Source organism: Accipiter gentilis, chromosome 32, assembly GCF_929443795.1.
Source record: "Accipiter gentilis chromosome 32, bAccGen1.1, whole genome shotgun sequence".
Taxonomy (NCBI): domain Eukaryota; kingdom Metazoa; phylum Chordata; class Aves; order Accipitriformes; family Accipitridae; genus Astur; species Astur gentilis.
In genome coordinates, this window is record NC_064911.1 from 5,853,388 (window position 1) to 5,876,043 (window position 22,656).

The 22,656-nt window shown below is 41.0% G+C and overlaps 2 protein-coding genes across 12 annotated transcripts in view; one reads left to right on the forward strand and one right to left on the reverse strand.

Moving 5' to 3' along the window:
* Positions 1-2,740: 2,740 nt before the first annotated feature.
* LOC126053087 (translation initiation factor IF-2-like) lies at positions 2,741-6,112 on the reverse strand. Its single transcript, XM_049834735.1, has 3 exons — positions 6,101-6,112; positions 4,595-5,085; positions 2,741-4,144 (listed from the first exon to the last, which is right to left on the reverse strand). The coding sequence occupies exons 1-3, from the start codon at positions 6,110-6,112 to the stop codon at positions 3,955-3,957; spliced, it is 693 nt and encodes a 230-aa protein (XP_049690692.1). The 3' UTR covers positions 2,741-3,954.
* The window catches only part of DOP1B (DOP1 leucine zipper like protein B), a 54,064-nt gene continuing 36,483 nt past the window's right edge, over positions 5,076-22,656 (forward strand). For 8 of the 11 annotated variants that reach the window (XR_007510320.1, XR_007510322.1, XR_007510324.1 and 5 more), the window contains exons 1-5: positions 5,076-5,342; positions 8,077-8,251; positions 18,538-18,719; positions 18,805-18,975; positions 21,426-21,615. Coding sequence is in view for 6 of the 11 variants with exons in the window: in XM_049835340.1 (XP_049691297.1) it covers positions 8,114-8,251; positions 18,538-18,719; positions 18,805-18,975; positions 21,426-21,615 (681 nt within the window). In the remaining 5 variants the exon portion in view is untranslated. Of the gene's footprint in view, positions 5,343-5,454; positions 5,550-6,855; positions 6,931-8,076; positions 8,252-18,537; positions 18,720-18,804; positions 18,976-21,425; positions 21,616-22,656 lie in introns of those variants that run through there. The other 3 variants (XM_049835341.1, XM_049835343.1, XM_049835342.1) reach the window with 3 other exon arrangements.

Sequence of the window (22,656 nt, forward strand, 5' to 3'; positions counted from 1 at the left end):
TAGGTACGTTTACACTGGCTGGATAGTATCCATTGTTAAATACAAATTAGTTTCTAGGTATCCTCTACGCTCTATAAAGCTCATTCTTAAGTCTAACTCAGGAGCTATGTTTGTTGGGGTTTTTTTCACATTCAAGACATTATAAGTTGGAAAGTTTTACAAAAGATGTATTTCAAATTCTTATATTGAAGCCTTTCACGGTGCTTGTTCTTTGTCAAACCTACTTACCCTGTTTCAGGGTAAGGAAGCAAAGTGGAAGATGATGGCTAAGTAGTCATCTTCAGAAATGTCATTTCTCATGGTGAAATTGATTATAATACAGACAGTTTCTTCTGGTAGGAACAGAAAGAAGAACAGAGGACAGATCTTTTCACAACCTTTGCAGCTGTGGTGCAGTACTCAAGGAAGGAGAACCAGCTGTGTGGATACAACCTCAGCTGTAGGAGGTGGAAACAAGAGGCAGAAAATATTGGCTGTTCACAGGACCAGAGTCAGGAAGGAGCTCATGCAGGAGAAGCACGTACCCCTGTGACACTGGTAGGAGGACCGTGTCCTGGGAAGAGAGCTGGGACTGGATGGGGCAGACTGACAAGGGGAGGGCTGTTTGCTGAGAGCAGACTCAGAGGACAGACTGTACAGCGTGTGTGGCAGGTTGGATCTTGAGACAGAGCTTGCATTGTTCAACCAAAATTTTTTTTTCTTCTTTTTTTAGGCTGCCTCCCTGCTTCTCTTCTATGTCCATTGTGTCTGAAGTGTTTTGTTGCTTTCAGATTCTGGCATACTTGCTGAGTGGTTATTGTTTAAAGTTTAAGGGTTAGGAAAGGGATGAAATAGTAATGATCTGTTCTACTGTATAAAACTTTTACGCTTGATTTACTGTTTTTCTTATTACAGCATGTCACTACCATTTTTACTTTGGAGTTTATTAGCCAAAGAAAACGTATGGCAATGCAGTAGCTGTGGTGACATGGGGCAATAAAGGAATTGGATTCACAATTGTGAGAGCTCAGTGGAGGCAGTTTCGTGGGGATGCTGTAGCTTATGCAGCAGTGGCACAGTCAGGCAGCAGTGGCAAAACTCTGGGAGTGGAAGGTGTACCTGCTGCCACATCAGCTGGATGTAAACAGTGTGCTGGGCCTCTGGGACTTTCTGAGAAGAAGCTACAGACGTGCAAGTGTGCTGGTTAACAATGCAGCCGTCATTTTCAAAGGCTGTAGTAGGCCGGCTGTTCGGCAGAGCTTAGCTTTGGAAAGCCAGTGATCTAAAGGTATGGTGACAATCAGTAAGGAGACTGGTCTCCTCTAAACCTTCTGGAATCTAAAGGGGATTACAACCAGGTCATTTCTATCTGGATCGCCTGCAATGCTGACAACTATCATGTGGGCCAGGTGTTTGTATCCCTTATGGTTCCAATGCTGTGTAGTGCAGTGCATCTGGTTTTCAAAACTGCACTGTAGACATTCCTAGAGAGTTTGAGGTCAATTTACCTAAAAAAATGAAGAGGAGATCCTTAGCTGAATGCATTGTTTCCTTAAATTTTCCATTTAAGTGTTTTCCTATATAAATAATGAAGATGACAAAAACTCTGAGAATTTATTTATGTCCCTAGATAATTTTAATTGAACTCATCTTTTACAGTAGTATGACCTAACATGTAGGCAGCGTCCTAACTTTGAATGTTGTGGCATTCCTCTCAGCCTAAAAACATGGCAAGAAAATTTAGATTATATGTGCCACTCAGTATTACTTAAAACACTTAAATGCAGAATATAATTGAAACTCCAGTCTTACATTAGTATAGGAATGTCCTTAGCTTTTTAATCTCAAATAATGAAAAAAGAGAAGGAACAATAATGGTGTTTTACAGTGGAAATTTTTCAATTTTTGTACTGCAAAGACTTTACTTCATTTTGGAACTGACAGTAAAGGAAACTGTTAGCTGGACAAAGTTCTGGTCTTGGAGGCCAGTTTTCATCATCTATAGATCACTTCACTAGGTTAGCTATTCATAGGACTTACATCTGAATGAACAATACCCAACTTCACATTTCCCAGTTTGGATTGTTGTCTTGTCTTTGGACCCTGCTACTGATCTAGAGTTGTGGTAACTCAGCAGTCTTAAAATCCTACCCCATCTCTCTTCAGATACATACCCATATACTCAGACACCCTGATCGGATGAGCATTGTCAGTTTTGCTTGATTGGAGTTATACGGTATTTAGAGAACATACGGCAGTAGTGGCTCCGGTGGTGTTTTATTTGTGAATGTATTGTTTTAGACTCTGCTAGGGAGATAAAATACTGAAAGCAAGCAACTTGCTAAACTTCCCTCAGTAAATAATAGAAATTCTAAAGTTTTGTGGTAGAAATTTCATATTTTAAATTGCGAGGGATATTTCTAAAAAGAAATAAAAAAATCTGATAAGTGATATACGATTGGAGTGACTTTTCCAGTACAAATCAAACATTTATGTCGATGTCACGTGGAAGTTAATGTGAACGTTCATTAGATTGAAATGCAGCCTGGCTGTCTCCAGAAGTGATTACATCAGTAAATCTATTACTTGATCCCATCCCAAGGGCCAGGATTTAGCATGGGCAGTGCTGCCATGGTGCGTATAACAAACAGATTTATGGCCTTTCCTGAAAAAAGTCCTGAATAGTTAGTATGATAGGCATGCTTTGAATTAGCAAAACCTCTGATACAAAATAGCCTTTGGAGTTATTTTTTACATAGATTTGTTAAGCACCCAAGCAGATGAAGTGAATTGATCCGGAGGTTGGCTGGGTTTGGTGCATGTTCTGATCAAAGCTTCCCAGCTGGCTGAGTGCTTCCATGGCCTCTCTGTCAGGTGCTGGCAGCTGACCTGATACTGCAGCCATTCCCTCTGCAGGAGCCCAGGAGAATCTGTCTCCTCCACCTGACTGCCTGGTTCTTTGAAATTCTGGAAGACCTCAGTCTCATGTTAGAAATGGCAAATTGATTCAAAAGGTAGGTGGAAATCAGAATGAAATGAAAGTAGTTGGGCACCAATATACAACTGGTGCAGTCAAAGAACACAGATCTGTGAGAAAAAGAACTTCTAGAAAGATAGCAAACCCTCAGAAACTAATTTAAAATATCCTAAGAAACATACTATATTTTAGGACATATGTGTTCTATGTTAAGGACACCATCAAAAATACGAGTTGTTTGTTTTGTAGGGCATGTATTTGAAGAACTGACCTTTATTTCCAAGAACTAAGCTACACTACCTTTGAAAGTTACAAAAACCTAAAATTTAGAAATTGAAACTTACATTGGTGGCTTTGCAGTTTAGAAAGTTAGGCTATGTTGATGCCCATGGTACTGGATATACCTACTGTCAGGTATATCTAAGGAAAAATGTTACATTCAAATGATCAGGTCAGGTCATTATTAGGAGAGAGCCCTATCTGAATTTAGAACCTGATTGACTGTGTGCTCTAATACCACCCCATTTCTGAAGATTTGTCTTTTAAAATTATGACAGGTCTGTAATAAAGCTGTAAATCACTGCAAAACTTTTTAATATTTTGTCACACAAATTTCCCACGTGTTACACGTTTCTCTGAGGTTACCCAGCCTTTCAGGCATCCACGCTGACCTCAGTGCTGCAGGCAAGTGCTGACTTCCCAAACGGATGGAATGTGCATGAGCCACGTGGGCTGTATGAAAGCTTGTGAACAACTGCTCAGATTTTATGGTGAGGTAACACGTGCTGAAGCTAGGCCAGCAGTGCTTTTTGGCACCTGGTCCAGCTTTTGGAGATGTACACAACTGGGGAGTGAAAAGCACATGTGGAAGCCTTCCTGCCTTCCCATCTTGCTTCTGTCCTTCCACCACATGCATAAAGCAGTCTTATTAGCTGCCAGTAACCATAGCTTTTATTTGCTAGAAGAACAACATATCAAATTATATTACTAAAATCTAGCTAGGAAGGGGAAAGGCAGGTAGTCACAGGAAAATAAAAGAGTATATTAACATAAAACTTACTGGAGATCGTTGCTGAGACACTATCCATCAAAATCTTAGCATTTTCTGTTATCTCATCTTGAATAACTGAACAGGTGGATTTTCCTTGATTTTTCCAGCTACTTTGAACTACCAGGATTATGTTCTGCCTGCATGTTAAGAGAAAGAGGAAACGGAAAAAAAGAAAACAAAAGAGAAAAGAAGCTGAAGTTAAACATGTTTCCACGGTGTATAAATCCTTGTCTGGCACGATCACGTATTTTACTTTCCATGGGTATTTTGCTAGTTTCTTTTTTTGCCGTAAGAATACTAAAAATCTAGCACATTGAGTTTTTTTCAAGCCTTTGTAAAGAACAGAGGGCTTCTTATATTGCACTTGAGCCCTGCTATCAATGTGGCAGCTGAATCCCCCTGAAAGCCGTGTCTACAAAATTTGTCAAAAGCGCTTCAAGCCTAAAACCAGCCGGAACAGAGGCAAAACTGTGAAACGTGCCTTTACTGGCTTCACCGCAATGGAGATGCTGAAACTTGCGTTTTTCTGGAGGAGGAGGAGGAGGTCGCAGCCCCGGCTGCCCAGCTCCGCGCAGGGACGCCCATACCTGCGACCGCCGGTGCGACGCCCCAGCGTGGGGGACGGACACGGACACGCGAGGTTGCGGCTCCGCGCAGCCGCCGCCTTGTTTCCAGACCGGCCGAGGCCGATGGCACGAAGCGAAGGGAGCAGCCCGGGCGTGGCCCGCCGGCAGGGCGCCGCCCCGACGCTTCTCCTGCAGCTCCACGGCCGGGCGGGATGCCGGCGGGGAACGGGAACGGGAACGGGAACGGGAACGGCCCCGGGCTGGCGGGGAGCGCGGAGCCGCCCGGCCCCGGTCCCCACTAGCGGCGGCGCACCTCGGCCCGCGCCGCCAGGGGGCGCTCGGCGCTCCGGCCCGGCCGGCGGGGTGTACCATTTCCCGCGGGGGGGCGCGTGTGGCCCGCTCCTGGCTGGAGCGCTCACCGACAGCGGCAGCCTCCCCTGGCGGCTTGGCGGCGGGTAAAGACGAGAGCGGCCGCCGCTGGGCGGGGACAGCCGGAGCCCTCCTGCACGGGGCTACGGGCTTCCCCCTCCCCAGCGCCGCGTTCAGTGGTATCGCCCCAGCGGCCGACTGCGGCGCGGCCCTCACCGGGCGGGAGGGGTTGTGGTTTGGGTTGTTGGGTTGGGTTTTTTTGCTTGTTTTGTTTTTTTTTTTCCTCCCTCCCGTTGCCATAGAGACTGCGGGGTGCTCCCCCCCCCCCTCCTCTTCCCGCGCCGGGCTGGGACACGTCGTCGCCGCCGCCGACCCGGGAGCTCTGCGGGGCTCTCCGCAGGTACGGGGGGTGGCGGGGAGGAGAGTGCCGCCGCGGCCGGGCTCGGCGGGCGCGTGTTTGGGGAGGGGAGGGGAGGGGAGGGGCGGGGGACGCGCGGGCACCTGGGGGTGGCCCGGCCGTGAGGGCAGCGCGGCCGGCGGAGGGAGAGCCCGCCCTGTCAGCGCCGCTGCCGCAGCCGGCACGGCCTCGGCGGTCCCTGCCTGGCAGGTGAGGCTGGAGGGAAGCCCGGAGGGGGGTGTCCGGGGGGGGGGGTGTGCGTGCCCCTGAGAGGGGCCCCGTTCCCGCCGCGGCCGGGCCTGGTGCGGGGCTGCGTGCCCCCCCGACCCGACCCGGGGGCCCTGCCAAGCCGTAGCCGGGCTGTGGAGCGATCGGCAGCCGACGGCGGGGAGCGGGGGTGTGGGGGGGGTTTGCCCGCAGAGGCCCCGCAGCCCGGCGAGGCAGCGTGCCGTCCGTTGGGCTCAGCGGCGAAGCGGCCGGCTCGTTAACCTGTCTTAAGACGATGCCGAAAGTGGATGAGTAACAGTTAACGTCTCCTTTGACCGAGGGAGTTTGTGACCCGGGATTCGGAAGACGTGCCTGAAGGTCACTGGCGAGCGGCTTTTGGTTTGGTTTCGGTTTTTTTTTTTTTTTTTTTTAGTCCTCCCGCCTTTGTATGTAAGCACAAGTACAATCTATGTGCCATATTTAGATTATTGGGGTTTTTCAAACCTTGCCGACACGTAGCAACCTAGCTAGGTGAACATCAATGCACGCTAAACCGTGAAGTCCATCGCTGCTTTTCTGTGTGGGAATACACTATTCACCTGTCTTTTCACAGCAAAGTCCAAAGAAAGCGTCTTAAGGACTGAATAAGACAATTTTCCCCCCAATTGAAGTTTTATTAGTTTGTTGGAGGTTTTTTTTGTTGTTGAGTAGTGTGTTCTATTTTACTCTCAGAACCTAATTAGATTTTACTTAAATAGACCAGGTTTTAATGCTACGAGAATGCTTTAAGACATGATTTTCATAGAATATTTAGAACATCTTTAAGTGCTGTTGGTAATTTGATTGATTCCTCTTCTCTAAGTGGATTCATGTGGGTATATTGCATTTACAAATGAAGAAATTTGATGTGTTCTGTCAGCAAAACGGCTGCCTGATTCTAAATGTTCTGGGCAAATCTCTTATTTATGAAAGTGGCAGCACTCTTGACTTGGCACAGAGCTGCTAGGATACTTCCTAGCTCATGCTTTGTTCTAGGGAGTATGAATACAATCCAATAGCCCAACGACTAATGTAAGATGAGGGAAAAAAATTTTTAAATCCTTGTTGGAGCAAGGATAACTGTATCCCAGATGAATGTTATACCCTGCAAGGCAGTGGGGTTTTTTAACTTTCTCTGCTGTGAGAAGCACTGCATACAACCTGGTGAAAACAGAAAATTAAACCTTTACTGTAGCAAAACAAATAAAACCAACCAACCATGGCTGTGATGACGTTGTGTGAGAATCTTTTTTTTTTTTTTTCTCCATAGAGGTGGATCTAGGTTGGATGACATAGAGTGGTTGTATTGGCAATGGCTGAATCCTACTCTCAGAGGATTGCAAAGGTGGCTTAAACCTGCATTTAAAATCTTTTCTCTTTTTTGGGTGCATCCAGCATTTTCTGAGAGTTTGCTACCAAAAATCTTATACTGATGTAGTTATTATTGTTTATTAAAGGACGATAAACAATTATTGATTGTATTTGGGTTTTTTAGTGCTGTGAGAGATGACCTGCTTAAAAGAATATAGAGGACTACTTAGGTTTATTTTTATGTCCTAACAGTAGGAAACTGACTGCAGATGTCTTGCAGAACATTATAAAATGTTTTGTTGTAGGACTGTGCTTTCTTTTCTGTATCGGTGGTGTAGCACGGATTGACCTAAACCTGGCATTCTTAAACCTAAGCATCTCTCTAGAACAATATTTTTATATTAGCTAACAGGAGAACTAGTGTCATAGCTAGCATAGGATTGAAGGTGTGATTTTTCAGTATGTAAAATCCAACCACACTTGTTTCCCATTGTTCTAAAACAGGTGGGGTTTAGTTTTTTTAATCTAAATGTGTTGCAGAATATGAGAAAATCAGGCCTGGATACTTAATTTTCCTCTGTAAAAATATACGGATACTTTTTGCTGAAATAAAGGAAGATTAGAATGCATGCCTTGATGCTTTGGCACAGCAACTTAGTCTAGTACTTCAGCATCTGCTGCTTACAAGTTGAGATATAGAGTTCTGAGAGCCCCTTCTGCTGGAGGCTGAGAGGCCCTTTAACAGGATTCCTCTGGAAAGTTGTATTTTGATATGAAATATTTCACATTCCACTGCTTCAGGTAACCTTTCAAAACACTACACAGATGATAAATTATGAAAACTATTTACTTCTCCCTAACTCCTTGTCAGCACTTTGACTGTTTACAGTGAGACTTTATATTCCTTTTTTTTTGTTATTGTGTGAGAGATCCACGTGCATGGAAGGAAAAAACACATTTCATAAATAGGAAAATGTGACTGCAAAACTTCTAAAACAGGCAGTGGGGAGCTGGAGTCATGCCTGTTAAATTATTTTTAACTTTATGTTGAAACTTGAGCAGATGACCTGTTTATTGTGATCTGTCAGTGCTTCTACATATTTATTATTATCTTACAGTTCTTTAGGTTTGCCAGAACTTAAATGCGGGTTTTCTTTTTGTAACTGTATGCATGTTTTAGTTTACCAGGAAATTCCACCTTGCTATGAGAACCAAAAATGGATCCAGAAGAGCAGGAGTTACTTGGTGATTACAGATACAGAAATTATTCTTCAGCGATTGAGAAAGCTTTGAGAAACTTTGAATCGTCAAGTGAATGGGCAGATCTTATATCTTCACTTGGCAAACTCAATAAGGTATAGTGTCACAGGAATATTTTTTTCATCTGTTTATTATCTTTGTATTGTTATTAACTTTTCTGTAACTTACAGTACTTAGCAAAATTGAAAATTCACTCAAGAAAAATATTAGTTTATAAGAGAAGTGTAATAAAAGCAGCTATATCGGTATCTTTCATATAAGTGTGAGAAATTCTGGTAAAACCAACAGACATTTCCTTCAAATGGTATTTGTTGCCTTTATACACCTAAGATAATTTAGGTTTTGCATTGAAGAAACCCTCAGGATGCTGGTTACTCACTCCAGAGCAGCTAAAAAAGTCTTTATATAGAACAGGAGGTCACAAGTTTTAGTATATATTCTGAGTCAAAGTTTATATTTAAAGATCACATTTACTTGACCATGCCCTTCCCTTCTATTTGGGGAAATAATTGATTTGCTGCTGGTGGTGTCTTTTGTATTACCATGGAAAATACGGCTGAATATAGGAAGAAAGAAAAAGACTTTTATGGGAAAACACCTAGGAAGTGTGTCCTCTCCTCCTACCCAAGAAACAAGGTGTATGTTGTTTGTGTCCCCTTTGGTCTCTCTTCCTGAGTATACATGGGGCAAGAGTAGTTACAGTCATTAAGGAAATGGGAGGGGGAGGAGGCAACTCCTGCAGAATTCACAATGAAACGTCTGTTGTTACCTGATAGATGCCTTGCATGCTTTTGCTGTCGTTGCTAAACCTTAATACTACAGAGATTTCAAAGGGGAGGAGAATCCATAGAATTACAGAATCGTAGAATATCTCAAGTTGGAAGGGACCCATAAGAATCATCAAGTACCAACTCCCTGCTCCTCACAGGACTACCTAAAACTAAACCATATGACTAAGAGCGTCATCCAGATGCTCCTTGAACTCTGGCAGGCTTGGTGCGGTGACCACTTCCCTGGGGAGCCTGTTGCGGTAACCAACCACCCTCTCAGTGAAGAACCTTTTCCTAATGTCCAATCTGAACTTCCCCTGAAGCAGCTTCATTCCATTCCCTCGTGTCCTATCGCTGGTCACCAGAGAGAGGAGATCAACACCTCCCCCTCTGCTGCCCCCCTTGAGGAAGTTGTAGACTGCCATGAGGGCACCCCTCAACCTTCTCTTCTCCAAGCTGAACAAACCAAGTGACTTCAGCTGCTCCTTGTAAGTCTTTCCCTCAAGACTTTTTACCATCTTGGTCACCCTCCTCTGGGCACAGTCTGATAGGTTGATGTACTTCTTACATCAAGGCACTCAAAATTGCACACAGTACTCGAGGTGGGGCCACACTAATGTAGTGTAGAGTGGGACAATCCCCTCCATCGACCAGCCAGCTGTGCTATGCTTGATGCATCCTGAGACACGTTTGGCCCTTTTGGCTGCCAGGGCACACTGTTGACTCAGATTCAACTTGCCATGAACCCAAACCCCTGGATCTCTTTCCTCAGGGTTGCTCTCCAGCCTCTCGTCCCCCGGTTTGTACGTATAACCAGGATTACCCCATTCCAGGTGGAGAATCCGGCACTTGGTCTTACTAAATTTCATACAGTTGGCAATTGCCCAGTTCTCTAGTCAATCCAGATCTCTCTGTAAGGCCTCTCTACCCTTGAGGGAATCCACAGCTCCTCCTAGTTTAGTATCGTCAGCAAGCTTACTTAATGTGCGCTCGATTCCTGCATCCAGATCATTTATAAAAGCATTAAAGAGCACTGGCCCTAAAATTGAGCCCTGGGGAACCCCACTGCTGACTGGCTGCCAGCCTAATGTAACCCAGTTTACTGTAACCCTTGGAGCCCGACCCATCAGCCAATTGCTCAGCCAACCTATTACAGACTTGTCTAGCTGCGTGCTGGACAGTTTGTCTAGAAGTATACTGTGAGAGACAGTATCAAAAGCTTTGCTAAAACCCCCCAAAAACACATTAACTGGCTTCCCTTGGTCAACTAGATGGGTGACCTTGTCATAAAAGGCAATTAAGTTGGTTAAGCAGGACTTTCCCCTTGTGAACCTGTGCTGGCTATGACCAATGGTTGTGTTGTCTCTCAAGTGTTTTTCAATAACTGCCAGAATAACCTTCTCCATAATTTTACCAGGTGCTGAAGTGAGACTGACAGGCCTGTAATTACCAGGGTCTTCCTTCTTACCCGTCTAGAAAACTGGGACAACGTTTGCCAAACTGAGGGTTTTTAAGGGCAGCCATGTTCTTTCATCTTCAGAGGAATTTGGATATTGCTCTGGCAATAGGAGTTACACATTTCTGCCTTCACTGTGTCATCCTGATTCCTGTTGAGTCAATAAGGAGAGCTAGAGACCTTCAGAATGCTTCTCTCAAAAGAGAAAGTATAAATAATTAGAGTGAGAGATTTCTTACCTGTGGCAAGAAGTAGGCTTTGATCTTTTATCTTGACCTAGATGAACACACTGAACTGATTAACTAATACCTATCTGAAACCCTTATTCAGGCACAGAATTGCCAAAATATATAGCAGCATAGTAGAAACCAAGCAAAAAGCTTTCAGCTGTTACATCAGTCCATCTGCTGTGGTATTTTATGGATGTAATCAGTTTAGGAGCTTAAGAATTGGTAGAGCAAATCATCCCCTGTGTTCATCTGCTTCTGTCTGTTATCTGAAAATAAGGATGATATGTCAGGGGAATGTGCCACCAAAAGGAAGGTTGTGAAATAAGATGTCAATAGCTATTCTCTTAACTTCTATGATTACTTGTTCGCTTAACATCCTAAAACATAAATATTGTTGTTGAGTTCTGTTAGTGTTGGGAGGAGGCGGAGGTGTTTCTAACATAAGAGCATATCTTCTACAGTCAATTTTGAGGGTGAATGAATTGAGCAGGGAGAGAATAGGTAGGATGGAGATGGTCAGCAGTATCTCAATGATTAAAATGTTTTTAAACACTGCACATGGTTATATTCAGGAACCTGGGTGTCAGTAACTGGTGTGCAGTGATGCTTATTATTAAACAAATGTGAAAATAATGACAAGGGGAGAGACAAAAGAGGATGAGTAAGTCAGGGAGTTTCAGAAGTACTTTTCATGCTTCTAGAGTAGCATGGAAGATCTCTCTTAGGCACATGTTTCTTAAGGATCTTTGTATTGTTGACTTTAATTGTGGGTGTTCTCACTTATATAGGTGTAATATTTTCTGAGGCTTTTTCTCCTTTAGGCAGGCTTCAACAATACTTTGCACTTTTGAGTCCCACAAGTTAACACACACACACACACTCACACTTTTATTTCTGTAGAAACTCAGTGGCACTTACCCTTTCAATAAAAGGTCTGGAGGAAGCAGCACAGGCTCTTCCTTCTTAAAGATGAGGGAAAAAGAACGGAGGGAGCTGATCCAGATCCCTTTGACCTTGGCTGGAACAAGTGATCTTGGAGCTCTTGCTGCTGTTACTCCTGGTAAAAAGACAGCTCTGCTACTTTTTTCTATTACTACTTAGCTACCAAGGTTAAACTGAAGGTTGTTTTTCACGGTTTCTCTGTTGCTTCTATGGTTCTAACTGATGTTTCACAGTGACTTGTCAAACCAGCTGAGCAACAGAGAAACTGGTTGACTTTAATCTGAATGGTCAGCCAAACGGGTCAGTTTGTAGATCTAGAAAGATTATTTTTTGTCACTTAAGGGAGATGAGCCTTATCTAACTTCAGATGACTTTGGTGTGGACAGCTTCACCTTGAATCACTTTTAGGCAGGGAGAGGAATAGGGGTTTTGGTTTTTTTTTGTTGTTGTTGTGACTCATCTCTTACTATTTAAAGTAGGTCAGATGACTGCTGTCCTAAAATTGCGTATGTTCCTCACTGGTATTATAGGGAGCCTGAGGTGAATTACTACAGTTTTGCCCATGTTTTTTAGCTGGCCTAGGTTTCTAAGGCTAGGTAAGATGAATCTTCCCTGCAGTGTTCTGAACAGAACTGCAAGTACCAAGTGTGAGCGTGAGTGAAGGATGGAGAGAAACTGCATTTTCTGACAAAAGCTAGAGTTGGTGGAATTTGCTAATTATGCTGCACCCTGAGTTTGTAAGGGAAAGATTTGGGGATTTTAATGTGTATAGAATTGGGTGTTATGCATCATCATGGTGAAGGAAAAACAGTGGAAAGTAATGTTTGTAAATACTTATAGAAGAATATAAATGGATGCAAACAGGTGGATTAAACAGGCAGTAAATATGGGTGTTAATGTTTTAAAGAGGGGCTTCAGATTTGCCCTAAAACTTACTCATATCCCACTTGTAAATCTCTCTGTGCTTTGCTTCTGTTCAGGCTCTAGTTACTATAAACCAGTCATTTAGTAGTTGCAGCCTCGGCTGCTCTCTCTATGCTTCAAGAAACAGGATTATTCTCATCTCAGTACTGTTCATGGATACAGCTTTGAACCATGTTTTTACTGTTTTTGCAAATCTGCATATGTTCACTGTTTGGAAAGCAATGTTTCATGACTAAGGTTTTCAGATGTTTGGTACAGATTGCTGCATCCAGAATACAGTAATCCTTTTTCAATTGTCTTAGTGCTAAAACATGATTGTGCTATTGCAGATTTTGCCAGCTTGTTCCAATGTTTTAAAAGGATACAACTCCGCAAAATCACTTTAATACTTTGATAGAAAAAAATGCTTGGGGGGGAAGGGTGTTGTCTTTTTAAACCTAGAAATAGGTGGTGGTTCAGCATATGTGGGCTTGTCAGTGAAATAGGTGCTTTCAACATCATTTTCATATCCAAAATGCTTGTCACTGTCTAAACAGATACGTATATGATATAAAATACATATAAAAGTATTAATGTAGGGGGAACTTCAGCCAATTAAGAGGCTAAAAATATTATGAATTTAGGAAAATCCAAGTGCATAGATTGCATTAGGGTTTTTAATCCAGATAATAGGCATGTATTTTCTAGAAGTTTTAACTCTGGGTGCAGGCAAGCAGTAGATGAGTGGCAGAGTTTGCAAAATTATGAACTGAGCAGTAGTAAATATTGGATTCCACAGCCTGCTGTTGTGAGGAAACTATGAAAGGAGGTTTTCAAAAAAGTCTCTGAAATTTACTGACTCAATAAATCTCACTGGGTTTTTGGCAAGTGAATATTTAAACTCCCCTGTTTGTTCATTTAATCCATATACATAAAAAAAACCAACAAAACAACAAAACAAAACAAAAAAAAACCCCAACCAACATACCAAAAAAACCCCAACTTGCATCTGTTTGACAAGAATAATGGACAGGATTTTCCCATGCATATTTGCAGAAATACCTCTGTCAACAGTTTTTCAACAGCATTTGGATATTGGTAGTATGGAACTTGCACAGAAGTTTTACTAGTGACGGTAGCCACTGAGGCTGGCTGGCAAGCAGCATCCCTTTTCTGAGCAAGATGTTCATTTGTAATTATTGTTCACCATGAAAACAAAACATTATAAACTTTGAAAAATCAGTTGTTCTAGAAGGATTTATTTAATGCTTACAGTGTGATGGACTTGCTCAGTAATGACAGCAATGTTTGCTCTAAAAGAGGCTTTCAAACTGCTTTTAATCCTTGGACATAACTGTGTAAATGCACAGATTATAAGTTCTTACAATGCTAATTTTTAGTCTTTAGTTTGCAATTTCGAAGTAATTTTTTTTAATTTGACTTTCAGTAGAAAATAAGTATGTTACTTTTTGTTTCTGTAGGCTTTTCTTGCTTCAAAAACTTAAAGGTGAATATGATCTCAACCAAACACTTGCTCCGTTTGGAGGGGAAGGGGAAAGAGCACAAAAGTCATTGTAGCTGCACAACTATTGTTTGTTTCAGTAATAACACTTAATGTTACAGTATGTCTGCTCTTGAGGGGAGAGGAGAAAAGGATTCTGAAATATGGAATTAATGAGCATAGCCTTTAATTACACCAGTTGCTTCATATAAGAACTCTGACTGCTATGGCTTTATAACAACTGTTAGCTGAATTACAAACACAAGCACCACTTGCCTTCTGTTGAAGGAAAGCCTTATATCTTTGCCTCCTAATTGCTTTATGGAACTTCACCACACCCGATGCGCAAATGCAATGTGCAGGACTAGGGATATTTTATACTTTTTTTTTCCACCCTTTTTTAATATAACTCCAGCTCCTAGTTTACAGTTTCTTCACAACCACCTTTGAACTTTGTGCCGCTATTTTTATGGAAGTTGGAGCTCTGGTTAGAATTTTTCTTACTTGGAAAATGAAGCAATGGAAAATGGAATCACAGGCTCTCCTGCCCCTCTCTTCCCAACCACTGTGGTCTAAAATAAGAGTTATAGTATCTCCTAGTTGAAGATAATCTTATAAATTGATGTACATGCAGCATTTTTCTGGAATTCTAGTTATGTAAATAAAAATATTTACTTAATTTGCTTGTTTTTTTCATGTCTATGAAAATTGATCTAACTGACATCTAGTGGTGCTATAAAGCAGTGCAGAATGACTTAAACCAGTAACCATGGAAAAGAATATTCCTCTGTGTGTGTGTGCGTGTATCTGTGTTTTGTTTTGAGGCACATGTATACACTGCTGCAAAGAATAGTCTTCCCTTTTTACCCTTCATAGCCCACATTCAAAAAAATTCTGAGCATGCTTATGCATTAGAAAATGTTCAGTGTGTGTAATGTGTTCTCTAGTCAGTTATAAAGAAAAAGAACCTGTAAAATGTTGAAAACTGGGCATGTGCATGGGCACAAGTCATTACTTTTCATGTCTCATTTTTTCCTGATTTACTGATTAAAGTCTTTATTTTAAAAGCCAGTGGTGGTTTTCTGGGATTGTTGATTTCTCACTGATTTGTGAAAACCAAACCTTGGGATGATATATTAAGCATGGAGTGCTTGCTGGCAGTTCAGGCTTCTCAAGCCAACCCTTGCTAGGAGTTCCAGTGACATTTTACACTTCTGCCACCATAACTGCTCATGTGGAAAGCAGTTGGAGACGAGGAGAAGTAGATCATGGGTGGGCTTCAGCCCATATGTAACTGAACACAGCCAAATTAAGCTCACAAGAATCAAAAGAATGGGTGAATAATAGATGTCGAAACTTGTGAGCAGAGTTATCCACCTGCAGTCATTAGTGTTGGATTCTGAATGTGGAAGCAGTGGTTTGGGATGGGATCTTTATCTGCATACAGTGCTAATGATACCAGGCTTGCTACCACAACATTTAACTACCTGTAACAGCTGAAATTATAATGGCATTTCAGCAGTCCTAGATCTTTCAGACAACACATTCTTTTTTTCAGTTGTGGGAGCTCAGGATATTTAAAAATCAAGCTTCTTAGCTTTGCCTGTTGGCTCACAGAAACAAACTGGCATTTGGAAATAACGTATATTATCATGTCACTCTTATTTAAATGAACAGTTTTAGATCTGTCTGCTAATTAAAGTCTTTCAACCCTTTTAAAGTTCTTTGAGCACTGCAATTCTGGGGAAGCTGTTAAGAATCTGAACCTTTCAGCAAAGTGGCAGCCAGCCCACCTCTGCTGGAATGACTCTTGATGCAACCGCAGTCTTCTAATATATTGCAGTGTGTTTTAAAATCCCTTGCATCTGCTGAAAGATCAGAGACAAATGTTAACCAGGAACACACACTTTTGAGAAGAATTGTAGCTTGTGTCCAATTGTGTATTTCTTCAACCCAAGTCAGAAAAAAAGACTACATGCTTTTGAGAAGGGATTTTCATCTCCAAATTGTTCTGATGTGATGGGCAGAAACTCTCCTCAGCTTATGTATGAGGATCATAATAAATGTCTTCAAATCTTGCTTCCTGTACAGAGATGTCTTCTGATTCTTTAGGTGAAGGAGTATAGTTGGCACATGTACATAAATGTAGTCTTGTTCTAAGTTAGTCTCACCTGCTGAAATCTGGACATGTGAAGGTTTCAGAGTTACCCAGGAGAAATACTTCACACTGAGTTATCCCTGCATATCCACCATTCAACTCCTAAGATGCCTGGAGTATTTTTTCTTCTTCTGACTACATGTTTTGCTTCATTGTCCCTGATGTTTGGGGAAGGAGAGTTCTTATTTGCTGGTGGAGATTTACATCCTTTGGAAATGAAATAAGGCAAACAAGACTTTTTTTTATGAGATGGCATTATTCCTGTAATGGATCAGATTTCCTGTGTAATAAACAGTGAATGTTTTCATTTTCTACCTAGTTGATACTTAAATTTTAACTGATAGAATATTAAGATATTATATGTTCAATTTTAAGATTGAGGGGAAAAATGTTTACCACTTGCATATTTTTTTGTAATTACTTTGTTTCATATATACAGAAGGCGTGGGCAAATATACAAACATACCAACCAATATAAACAGAATGTTTCAAAGTCCGGCTTTGAAGCAGTCTTCAAATTTATTACACGTATTAAGGATTTCAATCTTTAACATTGAAATAAGATTACTCATGTAATATATGAGTAAATGTTTCAAATATAAAAGGTATAAAAAGATATAAATGATAACTCCATGAATATAACCTGTTTTAGTTTCATATGTGAAATATTGCTGTATTCTTGGATTCTAGTCTTTAGTACCTATTAAAATGCAGATCTCCTGCTCATAGTGAGGGAGGGAAGGAAGGAAATTATTTGGCTTTAAACGGCATCTGTACTGTGTGCATTTAAGAATGGTGTGACCTTTCTATTTACAGTTGTTACAAACTGTCAGCCTTTTTCTTCCTGAGTAAGTTTTATTTACTAACAGCTGGTCTCTTAGTTTAGGCAGGGCAGCAAATGGGAGAAATAATGCAATAGTAGTCTTACAGACTCTAGCTTCTCATGCCCACCAACTGCAGTCTTAAACGATAAGTTGCACACACCTTTGAAAGATGATGGGTTTTATCTCTTCCTCTTACTGCTGATGAGAGTATTCAGCATTCAAGTGAATGCCCTGATCATTGCTGAACTGTTTTGTTTTTTTTCTTGGAAATGAGCAATAAAAGGTTAGTTCACTTGTCTGCTGCTTTTTTCAAAACCCTTTTTCAGGCAGGATAGAAGAACCTCAAGTTTAAAACAATTACATAGGATAAGACCATGATTTAACCTTTGGGAGAGTCAAGGAAAAGTAATCTTTCCAAAGAAAGGTGCTACAGTTTCTTTTTTCCAGAGAACTGTCTTGTCGGCATGTCGTGGTTTAACCCCAGCCAACAGCTAAGCACCACTCAGCTGCTGTCTCGTTCTTCCCCCCGCTGTGGTGGGATGGGGAGGAGAATTGGGAAAAAAAGTAGAACTCGTGTGTTAAGAACAGTTTAATAATTGCAATAAAATAAAATATTAATAATGGTAGTAGTAGTAATGAAAAGAGAGATAACAAAGAGAGAGAGAAATAAAACCCCAGAAAAGACAAGTGATGCACAATGCAATTGCTCACCACCCGCTGACTTATGGCTGAGCAGTCAACTCCCCCCAGTTCATATACTGGGCATGACATCCTATGGTATGGAATATCCCTTTGGCTAGTTCGGCTCAGCTGTCCTGCCCATGCTCCCTCCCAGCTTCTTGTGCACCTGCTTGCTGGCAGAGCATGGGAAGCTGAAAAATCCTTAACTTTGGATAAGTGCTACTTAGCAACAACTAAAACATCAGTGTGTTATCAATATTATTCTCATACTAAATCCAAAATACAGCACTGTACCAGCTACTAGGAAGAAAATTAACTGTCCTAGCCGATACCAGGACACTGCAATGCTTATTTAACTATTTCCTGTCTTGAAGATCTTTTACTTATATGTCAATGTAGTGGGTGTAGTTAATAAAGCTTACTGACTGTAGCCACACAGAATTACAAATAACTTCTCTAAGATGTTATTGTCCCATTTAATCATGTCTGCTTTGGTTGGAAGGTTTTTTGTTTATGTTTCAGCTATATGTGAAATTAAAATTTATGAGGAAAGATAGTTATTTAATTCTTACTTTATTCCCTGTACTTAAAAGCTAAGATGCTCTTCTTGTCACTTCCCTACTTCCACTGGAGATAGGATAAAGGTACCCTGTCCCTGTCCTGTCCTTTGATTTCCTTTTCCACCCTCTAAGCAAAATAAGACCAGACTTTTCTAGATTGTTCATGACTGATTCCATATGAAAACTCAGTTGCAGAATTCTGCTGTTTCAGTGTTAACAAAATGCATTTATGAAAGAAAACTCTTAAATGCATTTATTTCTTCTTAGAGTGCTAGTAGGAAACCTTTGTCATGCAGCCATCATATACGTCATGGTTTATATTATAGCTATTTCTTCTCATCTCCTTTCTTCCACAGGCTCTTCAGAGTAACTTGAAGTATTCTCTATTGCCAAGAAGGCTGATAATCAGTAAAAGATTATCTCAGTGTTTGCATCCAGCACTACCTAGTGGAGTACATTTAAAGGCATTAGAAACCTATGAAATAATCTTTAAAATTATTGGGACAAAATGGCTTGCCAAGGATTTATTCTTGTACAGGTAAACTTTTCTTTAAAAGCATTTGCGTTTCACAGTCTATTTTAATTAACTAATTTTTTTATTTTTTATTTTTTTTAAAAAAAAGCTCTGGTTTGTTTCCTCTGCTGGCAAATGCAGCAATGTCAGTGAGGCCTGTTCTCCTTGGTTTGTATGAGAAATACTTTCTTCCTCTCCAAAAGTCCCTCCTGCCTGGTCTTCAAGCCTTTCTAATTGGACTGCTGCCTGGATTGGAAGAAGGATCAGAAATTTATGACAGGTGAGAACTAATACTAATTTAAAAGCAATATACAGTATTTTGCTTTCCTAGGGAATTCTCAAGGAATTTCTGTCAGCTTTCTATATAGCAGGCTTGATAAAAGAGCTTCTAAGGGTGGAAGTATGGTGAGTCCCTGGAAAATGCAATGAATAGTGCTAAAGTAGAAAACCCCTTTCCCCTTCTGTTTTTATCTCGGGAGAGAAGAGGAAAAGGAGGGTTAAAAATGGATGTGCTGAGCGAAAGGAATGAAAACTATTTCTTAAAGCTCCTCTGAACTCCTCAATAATTAGCCTGACTCCCCAAACCACTGCTCTGTCGATAAATTCTATTTAAATATTGTAACACAAGAGAGCATATGAATTCTTTCCAGTATTTCTGTACCAGATACTTACCCTCAGGTTCTGAAAACACGAGCAAGAGGCAACTCTTATAAAATGTATTGTGGAAAAAATTTTCTCTCTCACTCTTGGGTGCCCCTGGCAGTAATGGCAATGGTATTCAGTACGATAAAGTCAGGATCAGGAAGTGTGCTGAGAAGAGCAGCTCAGCACTCGTTTGTGTAGTGGTTTTAGTTCAGTTATCAGAACTGTTTTGTAAGATCTCACAAGAACGCAAGGACTGTAGGTTTCATCCAAATGTTTCTTTGCTTAAAGAGTCACCAAACGTTGCATTGTTAATGTACTTCCTCTGTATTGCCAATCTGGATGTGTTGGCTGTTCTCTCTGCCCTTTTTGAATCTTAAATAGCTGTGTGTACATTTAAAAAAGAAAAAAAAAAAAAAAGAGTGAGATGTGCTAGGCTGCATAGATCACTGTTTATAAGCAAAATAATTCTATGTCTAATGCCTTTTTTTAAAAACAAGTATTAAATTGAAGGCTCATATCAATTGCTGGAGCGGCTAAGAGTAGATTGCATGTGTTCCCAATTTGGTGAGTAGCATTCAGTTACCAATTCCAGAACATTAGATCTATGGACAAGTATATACCTCTTATACATCTGCTGCAGAAACATTAATTTTAGTATGTGCTTTTTGTCAGGTAGGCTTGTAAATGATGGTGTATAGTTTTTACTTTCCTACAGCACTAGCTCCTGGGGACTTGGGGAAGAAAGGGAATCCTTTGAAACTAAATCTTCTGTCTATCTGAAGCCTTTTTAGAGAGACTGAGCTTATTTTGAAACTGACTAAATTTGAAGTAGTGAGTTAATGGGAATTGCAGATTAACTTCCAAGGTCCGACTTCTGGTTTTATACCTTTTTCCCCTATTCTTGATGGCACTGTTTTCCTCTTTGCCTTGAACAAACAGGATCACAGACAGGAAGTGACTGTATATTTCACTGTGAAAGATTTATGCTAAAATTAATTTAATGTTATTTTGTGAAATATAAAAATTACATGAGAAAGTCTTTCTTTAGTCTACTCATCATAATGATTCTGGTGCAAGAAAGATAGGCCAAGATAGTGTTGGAAGATGTATTAGATTAATTTTAAATTCAGCTTCATGAGATACTTTCCACTGAAGGTTTTCAGAATCTTCAACACTGACGACTAACACTAATACATCTCCTGTTGTTCCTCAAAGTGGCAGAAACTAGCTTAGGTCATGCTTCAGCCTAGACACTATTTCCTTCTTAAACACACACATATGCATGAGTTTGTGTCTCTGTGTGTGTGCGCATGCAAAATGGAAAAGAAAAAATGGCTTGAGGGCTACTTTATAAAGAAATGCAAAAGAACATCAGATTTGGGGGGGGGGGGGGGGGGAGATCTTTCTTCTGTGCTGGACTTCTTCCTCTTTTCTCACTTCTCCATTTCTCACATGACGTTTTAACCCCTACGTTATAGTAAAATACTGGAGTACTGACAGGATTGCCAAAGCAGTCAGTCATAGGACCTCCAATATGATTGCCTGAAACTCATTTCAGTGTACTGGTCCAATGTGCAATAACTGACAGCGTGTTATTTTATATCAAGTTTTCCTTCATTCAGTGACTTACAGATTGAGCCCACTCATTTGTAAGTACAAATATGTAAGATATCTTCCAGTTCCCAGACTGGAAAAATTGGCTTTCAGAGTCTAGCATCAGCTTAAATTAATTCCAATTCAGCATTGCACACCTCTCACCATAAATATCTTGCAATCAGAGCTACTGCAGTAATTTGGTCAGAGCTTAATGTTTGCAGATAATTACTGGATAAGTTTCCAAAGTATGCACAGAAGTTTTGTTTCAGTGAGTGTGCACAGTGACAAAGGATTGAGTGTTTTTTTATAGTTTTTGTACAATCAGATGCGGCCATCTTCACATGAAAAGGGCAATCCTGATAATACAAAGATGAGGAAATTAAATAAATTATGTCAACTACAATACTAATTCTGTGTATAATTTCCTTTATGGTATAAAACTGAACTAACAAAAATCTATTTTCTCATGTCAAATATATTTCCATACAGAACGGATGCTGTGCTTGTGAAGCTTTCGTTGTTGATGGGCCAAGAAGTGTTCTATGGAGCACTCTGGGGCGGTGTCCTGGTCAGCCCATCCATCAGGCTGCCTGCTTCTCTTTTTGTTGTCAGTCATATCAACAGAGAGCTGTCTGGAAAACAGCAGAAGTACATGCTTGGCGCTGATTATAAGCTCACAGTAAGTTCATTGCACTCGTAGAACAGTCTTATCCACCATAATACCAGCACACTAGCAGATTGTGCCTTCTCTGTATTAAATTAGGACAACATGCTGTGCTGGTTTTGCCTGGAATAGAGTCAATTTTCTTCATAGTAGCTAGTATGGGCTATGTTTTGGATTTGTGGTGAGCAGTGCTTACACAGAGTCAAGGCCTCTTCTACTTCTCACACCACAAGGTTGCTGGGGGTGCACAAGAAGTTGGGAGGGGACACAGCTGACCCCAACTGACCAATGGGATATTCCAGACCATATGATATCCTACTCAGCATATAAAGCTGGGGAAAGAAGAAGGAAGGGGGTGACATTCGGAGTTGTGGCATTTTGTCTTCCCAAGTAACCATTACATGTGATGGAGCCCTGCTTTCCTGGAGGTGGCTGAACACCTGCCTGCTGATTGGAAGTGGTGAATGGATTCCTTGTTTTGCTTTGCTTGCGCACGCGGCTTTTGCTTTACCCCTATTAAACTGTCTTTATCTCAGCCCATGAGTTTTCTTACTTTTACTCTTCTGATTCTCTCCCCCGTCCCACTGAGGAGAAGCGAGCAAGCGGCTGCGTGGTGCTTAGTTGCTAGGTGGGGTTAAACCACGACACATGCTTTTAAAAATGTTTTGGAGAGAGAGAAAGAGAGACTGAAATGTTCACATTTTGGAATTGCTTAATGTGGTTACTTCATGGAAGCATCTTACCTGGAATATAGCAGAGAATCTCCCATACACATTTTGGTTAGCCTGCAGAATGCAAGTCTTCTGAAGCTTCTGCAGTTTTTGGTAATCGGTACTACATACAGCCTTAAAAGACTGGCTGTTTCAAATCAGAGGATAAACGTGATGTGTTTTCTCTACCTGTTCTGAATTTGCATTTAAGGTTGAAGACCAGCTTTTCTGCAATACAGTATATATACAATGTTTAATGTGGATTTCTCAAAGTGCAGTTCTGGAAGACAATTCTGAAATTTAGTGTCTTTTTGTTTTTTCAGTAAAATGGAAATCTTCAGTAGGT